At 39.3% G+C, this 9,563-nt stretch overlaps 1 protein-coding gene across 1 annotated transcript; it reads left to right on the forward strand.

Annotated features, from left to right (window-relative positions):
* Positions 1-3,381: 3,381 nt before the first annotated feature.
* On the forward strand, positions 3,382-9,420 carry mrps22 (mitochondrial ribosomal protein S22). Its single transcript, XM_034604225.1, has 8 exons — positions 3,382-3,539; positions 4,396-4,544; positions 4,641-4,805; positions 5,177-5,320; positions 6,140-6,223; positions 6,476-6,621; positions 8,050-8,158; positions 8,731-9,420. Exons 1-8 carry the CDS (start codon positions 3,413-3,415, stop codon positions 8,821-8,823), a joined length of 1,017 nt encoding a protein of 338 aa, XP_034460116.1. The 5' UTR covers positions 3,382-3,412; the 3' UTR covers positions 8,824-9,420.
* The last annotated feature ends 143 nt before the right edge of the window (positions 9,421-9,563 follow it).

Genomic DNA, 9,563 nt, shown 5'->3' on the forward strand with positions numbered 1-9,563 from the left:
ACATTTTCATATGGTCTGTCTGTGTGTGTGTGTGTGTGTGTGTGTGTGTGTGTGTGTGTGTGTGTGTGTGTGTGTGTGTGTGTGTGTGTGTGTGTGTGTGTGTGTGTGTGTGTGAGAAAGTAGATATGTGCATGTGGATCCACTGCAGGGTCAATTCAATCTCATTTCAGGAAGTGAAGGGAAATTCCAATTCAGCAGCAAAGATTTCACATTTCATACCTATAGGTTCATGAAGGTTTATCATGCAGAGATAGATGGATAGATAGATGATCCCCTTCTCTCTCTCCCTCTCTCTCTCTCTCGCTCGGTCTCTCGCAGTGGGCTGGGGACGCAGGATTACCTTCTGTCAGCAGCATGACAGCTGTGTACATCTGGTTGTGTTGGGGCCTCTTACAGCTCAATCCACACGTCGTTTCGCCGGTGTCTGGGCCTCCGGACTCGCTGCCACTGCTCACCTCATTACCGACGGAGCCACACCTCCATCTGTCCTCCTAATATCTAAATCCCACTGCAGATTAGTGGGGGAGTCATGGGCCCGGAGGAGGGAGATGGGTGAGGGGGGGGGAGATGGGAAATAAGATCCAGGAGGAAGGGTTTGTGCGTGGCACAGGAGGTATTATTAATGATCTCCAGGGCTGTGTGGTGGTGGTGGTGGGGTGGAGGGTGAAGCGGCTGCTTTTTGTGAATTGTGGCGGGTTGGGGGCTTGTGACCACTACTGAGAAAGACATGATCATCTAAAATGTGAAAGAACATCTGTATTCTAAGTTTATGTTCTCAAAATTGACAGAGTATGGAAATCTTCCTTTAAAATCATCATCTTCATAAAACTTAGGATAAGGATAAGTCACTATTCAAAATGGTTATTATGTTTAACAAGTATCATGAGAAGATCAAAACAATATATTGATCTATACTATAAAGTTATGCCTCATTCCTCCGTCCCACACAGCTTCATAGTTTCTAAAAACGATTAAAAACACATCAGTGAGTCACACGGTCGCACTGAGGGACAAGTTTCATCTTCACAATGAACATGGACAGAGCTGTTTCTTCACACAGGTACCATTCCACTGATTAATATATATACCTGTATATAATATTCACTATAGTCCCTGTATATAGTCCCCAAAAAATTCTGTATGAAAAATATTTAAATGTATATGTAACTAGTGAGTATATTATAAAATAGCCCTATAAAAGAGGGAAGGGTTAATTCACATTGCAATAGTAAAGTCAGGGTGACACTTTCTCATTGTCTTCAAACATATTTTCTGTGATATTGGTTTGGTAGTTTTTTAAACAAGAAATTTAAGTATTTATTTCTCGGAGAGAAGAGGGTATTTTAGTCGCCCAGTCTTCACACGTCTGGAGATTTCTGCATCAAAGCATGATAACAGTGAATCACAAAACAGTCTCACCACAAGATCCACATAATAGTGTCAGTAATATTGGTTACGATTCAATTTCTAACACTGAAAATATGTTTTTGTTCATTCAAAAAACTAAATTTAACTGCCTCTGGCTGTGCTGTCATTAAAATGAGACTATCTCTTTAATTATGTTTTGCGTCAGGAAAACAAATAATAAAAAAAATACTTTACTGCAGTTAGTGAAAAGGAAGATGCAAACCAGCTGCTGGTACTAAAACTTTCAAAGTTTAGTCATTTACCAAGAAACAAGGTTAAAAAAACAATGTCTTTTAATAACATTTAATGGCACATCCATAAAAAAAAAAAAAAGATTGGAAACTTTTGGTAGTAATCTAGAAAAATCTGCAACATGAGCCAAACACTTCCTGTAAGGATCGCTCATCCTCAACATGGACATGGTTTTGTTTCTAGTTGAGGTTGGACGTGACTGTGACACAAAGATAACATGTGGTTCAGATTTATGTGTCAATGATTGAATTAGTGACAGTGAAGATTAAAAAGGCTCTGCAGCAATGCTCTTAACATTCAAAAACTTTATGAACCAAAAAGCAAAGCAGCAAGAAGGTGACGGTTTGATCTGTTCAGTCATTGTGCAGTTTTTAAATCTGAAGCAAACCTCGTTCATGAGTGAGCTGAGACTGTTATTATATAAATGTACACTCTGTGTAAATACACAAGAGCGCATACGTGTCTGGATGGTGTTTTTATGTTCTTTGTATTCACAAAATCCACAAGAAATTAACTAGCACATTCCCAATTTTTATGTCAGGCAGTTACAGAAAATATATTCACTCTATTGTTAATAAATTGATTATCTTATTAAAATGACAAAATGTCCCATACATTTTTGATTATAATCCATAATTCAAAAACAAAGAAAAGACTCAGAAGAAACACTTACACTCAGTTTCATTTGCCTGTAATAATCAGATAACATCATATCCTCAATGTGGGGAATCCAACATATGGTATAGATATGAATATGTTTAAATTCGGTTTTGTCTTTTTAAATGATTTTTACCCACTCTCCACTTTCGGTGTTAGATGAGTTTAAAATAAATCTGTGGGCACGTTGGAATGTTTTGAGAGACACAGGGATATGCAGTGTGTGTGTGTGTGTGTGTTCTGAGTGTGTTTGTCTTTATTAGCAGAATGTGTGACTTCTTATCATCCAGACAGATTACACAGCTATCAGCCAATTGAGGAACACACTGTAATGACAAAGTGAGGAATGTGTCTGGGTTACACGGAGCTGAGCCACTTATCAAACACAGACGGAAAAAGCCTCTCTGACTTCAATACAAACACACAATATGTTATAAATGGGGATTCTGTCTCCCACTGAGAGCAATATACTTCACCTCTGATCTGGGGCTGCAGGCACTGTACATTTACAGTATAGATGGTAGCATAGTGCCACCTAGTGGTCAAAGTGGAAATTAAATTAATTTATTTTAGTTTTTTTTTTTTTTAATGAGTGATTGTTATGATTATCATCCTTTTTATATACAGTCAATGTTATAATTATGTTATTCATTTTATGGATTTAATTGTTTCCGGATTTGGACCAATAGGAGTCTGATAACAATTAAACTAATTTCCTAATTCCCTCAGTGCGGCACATTTTTAAAGGGGAGATATTAAATTTGATATATATATAAATATATATATATAGATAAATACTCTGTTCTTTTTGGTGCACTGTGTCGCTATCTGGATTTTAAAACATGTATTTATTAGAAAATGAATGTTTTTCAACATGTAGAAAGAGATTGAAAACAGAGAGAACAGCAGGTCTCTCTCTTCTTGTTTAGTCTCTTCCTCTGCTGATAACATACCCGCTGTTAATAATAAATAAAATGAAATAAACAGACGCACAGTCGAGGCTGGACGCACTGACGCAGACTACATTTCCCATGAGCGCTCAGCTGCTGCAGCGTGAGGTGAAAGGTCGCGTCGTCACGTTGCGGTAATAACAAACATGGCGGGGCTCAGCTCAGCGCGGTGCTTGCTCCGGAGCTGCTCCCGGATTAAACACGTCGAGAGAAGCACACACACGTTGATGAGATGTGGCGTCAGGACGTTCTGCGGCGGGGCTCAGGACACAGGTTGGGTTTCATCATGTTCACCTCCTGTGACTCTTCACTGTGACTCTGACCTTGCAGCAGGTTTCATTCTCCTCCTCCTCCTCCTCTCTGTGTCGTGCTGCTGCCAAACTCCCCTCACATGTCTGAGCAGTTTAAATAACCTACATGCAGAGGAACGCACATTGTACACACTGTTTAATCTATTTTACAACCATCCAAAGTCTTCCTATACATTTGGTTCTGCTGTTGTCCACGAACTAGAGTTTAAAACCTGTATTTAGGGGACACACGTGCTTATTTTCAATAACTTCATTATTTTAATCAGCATCAATCCCGATCACTGTGTTTTGTCTATATATCAAATATGGGAAAATGGGTTTATCTTGATTTAAATCCAGGACCTCTAGATTAAAGCATAAAGACGTGGAATGCATGATTTTATGTTCTAATGGCATTGGGATAAAACCAAAAATGTAGAGATTTTAATCCCATAGGTACTGATAGGAAGTATTCTGTTTACACAGTGAAAAGGGACATGCTGATATCAACAGGACCTCGATACCACGAGTCCATCCCCCTATCGCCACTGCTCAGACTCTGGTTATATATGCGTAAAATGGCAGTGTTCATATTCAGGATAATTTAGCTTCATTTGTGGTTAGTGGGAGGAAGTGGAGACACGTCCTCCATCTTTATACCTGTGTCTGTGGTATTAATCGTAAGAGGTGCTGCTCTTTGAAACTGTGAAGTTATGTTTATCTGTGTTACTTTTTCTCTATCAACAATTACACATTGCATTACCTGAGTGTTTTACTTGCGCAGATCTGTACATTGTACAAACCATTAACTAGTGTGATTTCCTCCACTGGCCTCTCAGACAATGTAAGGCCCCAGTTCACAGATGCAGCTGTGCAGGACATCCTCAGCAGGATAACGGGCCTGGACCTGCAGAAAGTGTTCCGACCCATCCAGCAGAAGCTGAATCCGCCCACTTACAAACTCATGACTGACGAACAAGTGGAGCAGGTGCCCCTTTTAAATACACCATAACGTCCCCTGTCAGTCTCACAAACGCGTCGCAGGAATACTTTACGTCATCCAGTCACTTGTCTCTTTATCCAGGCCGTCATGGGAGCCACAGAGAAGGCGAAGAAGCTGCTGCAGATGCCCCCCGTCCTGCCGGAGAGGAAGCCCATCAGTGATGTTCTGTCTGAGGATAAGATGCTGGAGGGCATGGACACGGCTAAATACGTCTTTACAGACATCACATACGATATCCCACACAGGGTAGGCGCGCGCGCGCGCACACACACACACACACACACCGCACCTTGCTGTTAATGTGTGCGGCACAGCACAGTAGAGTCAGTACAAGTTGTGTATTTTATTTACAGACGCCAACATCGTATAGATCTGCATTTAAATGTCACAAACTTGTTGGAGTATAGCAGTTTTTAAATAGTTTCCATGTGTAATTCAATCATACTTATATTTGTTATTTTAATGTCGATAACAAATATCTCAAACACATGAATTTAAGTTGATCGAGTTTATGAATCATTGTCTAAGGATCGTTTGTGTACTTTGTTGTCGACTCAGCAGTTTTGTATGGCTCACATGTTGTCCCGTCAGACATTGTGCATGCTGTGTGTTTCCAGGAGAGGTTCATTGTTGTACGGGAGCCCAACGGGACTCTTCGGAAGGGGAGCTGGGAGGAGAGAGACCGGCTCGTTCAGGTCTACTTCCCCAAGGAGGGACGCAAGCTCACAGCCCCCCTCATCTTCAAGGAAGAGAATATGAAAGTAGGACATGTCAAAATATTATAATATTGATATTTCTGGATCATATTAGGCTCTTATTACTCCCTTCATCGCCAAAACAGTACCAGCGCTTGTGTCTTTCTTCCCTCTACTTCATGATTCCCTCGATCTCCTGCTTTTTCCACAGCAGACATTTTGACTGATTGTTGTGGGAAGTGTAGTATTGTGTCTCAGAGTAGTATCAATGTTAATTATACCCATCCCTGCCACTTACAGTAAATCTGCTAAGACTGAGTATGTAGTACAGACCTGGGTCACTGTTTATTTATTGCATGTAACTAATTAAACATTAATTATTGCATTGATAAATCTCCTACTTTTAATCTTAAAAAGTGAGTTTTCTGTCGCATTGCAATATTGCATTATTCAGTACGTAGAGCATCGGTATTCCATAATTTCTATACTTACTAACTACTATATTATGACTACAATATAGTATGTGAGACAAGTAGATGATGTACTGGTACACACAGCAGACAGTAACCATACATCTAGATAAGACCTTTTACATGTCTTAGTACTCTGTTGTCTAGTATTTCACAGGATAGGAGCGAATACACATTTCTGACCTGGATGTGTCATTTTCAAACACAAAGATATGAAAACAACACCCATACGTTTTCTGCTGTTAATCCAGAGAAATGATAGGTTATCCTCCCTGACAGTGGAGCAAAGGTGTATTGTAAAGGGAGATCTGTGAACACCCACACAGTCCTGAAAAAAGACCCAATTGGGCAGAGAACTTGAAAACCTCTGTATCTAATCAGTTTTCTGAGGCACTCACGCTTCTCTCTCTGTTAGATGGTGTTTACTCAGGACCGGCACGAGGATGTGTTGGACCTGTGTCTGGTCCAGTTTGAACCAGACTCCTCAGAATACATCAGGGTAAGATGACATTGAGCTTCTTGGTATTTTGACCTGATCACCACCTCCACTGAAAGAACGCAGTCTGTGCAACCATGAAATTTCCCATGTCAGTTTCTATATTTTCTTAAGGTCATCTGATACAGAGAGTCAAATGGAAGGAGAAGATGATTTGGAAGTTTCTGAATTTCATGTGAAGACCATTGTGTTGAATGATTGCACACAAGAGAAAATCCCCATGAAGTGTGTAATGAATCTCCTCCTGGTGTTTAGGTGCACGCTGCCGCCTATGAGGACCTGGAAAAGCATGGCAAGTACGAGCTGCTGTGCTCCACCAGACACTTCGGAGGAATGGCCTGGTACCTGGTCAACGCTCGCAGGGTCGACGGGCTCATAGTGGACATGCTGAAGAGAGAGCTGTGAGTTTGTCTGAAGTTAATCTCTATGAACAGATTTCTTGATGTGAAAATACAGACTGTAGGCGAGGAGCAAGATATTGGGGCTGGAAGCTTTCTGGTTCTAGTTTGACCAGTAATGTTTGAGCAGGCTTTGGTTGCCCGCAGGTTAAAGGTTCTTGTGGAGAGCTAAAGAGGTCGAACACATTGACTGAAATGCATCAGCTGTTTAATTTACCTGCATTCATATGCAGATAGCTGTTAATGAGATGAGCCTGTCTGGACCTAAAACACCTAGAAAAAGTATCACTGTGTTTTATGTGGAGAGACGTTTGACTGTAAACGGTGGCCTGAAAATCTGCCCTGTTCACCTGAAGCCCCCAAAAATATTAGACGTTGCTTCTAGAGGCAAATTCCTCATCAGACGATAGCCGGTGGACTCAGAGATTGGAGGTGGAGGTGTGACAGTAATGCTTCATACAGGTGTGAGGGACTATTTTTGTTGTTAATGTTCAGACTGGGAAATCTGACACAAATCTGATATATATATATATATATATATATATATGTATGTATGTATGTATGTATGTATGTATGTATATGTATGTATATGTATGTATGTATGTATGTATGTATGTATTATATATATATATATATATATATATATATATATGTATGTATATATATATATGTATTATATATATATATATATATATATATATATATATATGTATGTATATATATATATATATATATGTATATATATATATATATATATATGTATATATATATATATGTATTATATATATATATATATGTATTATATATATATATATATATGTATTATATATATATATGTATTATATATATATGTGTATATATATATATATATATATATATGTATTATATATATATGTATATGTATTATATATATGTATTATATATATATATGTATATGTATTATATATATGTATTATATATATATATATGTATATGTATTATATATATGTATTATATATATATGTATTATATATATATGTATTATATATATGTATTATATATATGTATTATATGTGTATATATATATATATGTGTGTGTGTGTGTGTGTGTGTGTGTGTGTGTGTGTGTGTGTGTGTGTGTGTGTGTGTGTGTGTGTGTGTGTGTGTGTGTGTGTGTGTGTGTGTGTGTGTGTGTGTGTGTGTGTGTGTGTGTATATGCCTCCTCTGATGTAAGCCACCATTATCTATGTATGGACACGTGGCTACATCCATACTACTATGTTTTTGTAACAGGGTTTTAGGCGAATCGTGACTAATAACAACCAGCAATCTGGAAGCGAAACTTATCTGTTTTTCCCCCCCAAAATTCACGAGTTTTCAGTGATGCATTTTAAAAGTAAAATGTAGTAATGTGTATGTAGCCTGTGTTAATGTGTGTTTATCTGTTTCCAGGTTTAAGGATGCCGTGAGCCTAGTGTCTCTGTTCCACATGGTCCACCCCAACAGTGAGTCAGCCCAGGAGGCTGCCAGCCAACAGGCCACTGGTACTGACCTGCTTAAGGTGAGAACAGCTCAACCCTGAACTACTTGCTCCTCTTTTACACTTTGATTCACTCAGCTGTGTGTATATATAAAACATCGCCATTTGATCCAGAAATTGTCCAGGTCATATAAGTTGTGTCCCCAAGGCAATGAGGTTCTTCAGGAGTCAGGTAGCTCTCGAGAGGTCAAGTCAAGGCCGTCTCATCTAAGGTTTCTCATGTGGGCGGTTTGAGTTTTTCTGCAGCGTGGGAACTGCGGGGCCAGACTCGGGACACATCAGGTCTTATTAGCGCTCGCAGCCCATCAGCCTTGAAGCAGCGAGGAGGGACATTGAGAATGACAGCCATTTAATGTGAAATGTTAGCAGCAGGAGACACGGGTGTGTGTCTGCTACAGTCACTGTCACGCAAGACCTCTCGTTTAGTCACGGTAGATTTTGGAGCACTTTCTGTTTTTCAAGTCTGCCACTAAAACAGTTATCATGAATTTAGTCTTAGAACAGTTTTATGCGTAGCCTTAACTGCAAAGTAATTGCCATGACCCTTTTCTAGATTCCTCCATTTTGCTGACCGCTGACCCTTGTTCCTGCAGATCTATGCCCAGATGGAGTCCCAGAGGTCGGGCTACATTGAACTGGCCCTGCAGGCATACGAACAGACGGCTGCTGAAGAATCTGCTGCTTGACTCACTCACTCCTAGACAGAAATATACAAATTCAATGAAGAGGAGCACCGGGAACCACTTCCTGAAAGATGGACTGACAGAATTGTCTGTTAATTAACTGTTTGGGTCAAAGAGTAGTGACATGTGCTTCTCGACTTGAAAAAATAACTCTCTTTACTTAACAGCCGTCAATTTGAAAAGAAAAAGCTTTAACTCATCTTGTCCAATGAACAGTCTGTCAGTACAACATGTAGAGAAATTATCTGTATGTGTTTTACATTTGGAGCTCATAGTCAAACCTGAAATATAAAATCTGGTGCTTTTTCATAAAAGTAGGCAAAAGTTAGGGGGCACAATTAAACTACTTTTCATGCACAAGACACAAAATATAAAAAACGTCATAAGACCGGTCATGTGTGCGGTTTTCGACCACGGTTTGAACCCTCAAATGTGTCGACAGACAAAAAGAGTGGAGAACATTCGGGTCTCAGGCCCTAATGATGTACATAACAAAATAAAGATCTTTGTACGTATGTGATGTGTTGCAGGAGTGAAACAACTTAAATCCTGGGTAACATACTGGGGAAGACTTTATTAAAAGTTGGGCATTTGATTATTTTTTTCAAGTACAGATACTTGGTTCTGTTTTAGCTTATTGGATAAACATTCAGCTAAAAGTCGTGTTGATTCTGGTTTTGAGAAAGAAACATGCACCAGGATAAGATGTCAAATAAAAATGGGTAAGACAGACACAGTTTAAC

Source organism: Hippoglossus hippoglossus, chromosome 13, assembly GCF_009819705.1.
Source record: "Hippoglossus hippoglossus isolate fHipHip1 chromosome 13, fHipHip1.pri, whole genome shotgun sequence".
Lineage (NCBI taxonomy): Eukaryota > Metazoa > Chordata > Actinopteri > Pleuronectiformes > Pleuronectidae > Hippoglossus > Hippoglossus hippoglossus.

Excerpts from the sequence above, each read along its gene's own strand:
- mrps22 (XM_034604225.1), top strand. The coding sequence starts at position 3,413 with ATGGCGGGGCTCAGCTCAGCGCGGTGCTTGCTCCGGAGCTGCTCCCGG. Across the intron at positions 4,806-5,176 it reads CATACGATATCCCACACAGG|GAGAGGTTCATTGTTGTACG; the intron begins GTAGGCGCGCGC and ends GTGTGTTTCCAG. Across the intron at positions 5,321-6,139 it reads TCAAGGAAGAGAATATGAAA|ATGGTGTTTACTCAGGACCG; the intron begins GTAGGACATGTC and ends TCTCTCTGTTAG.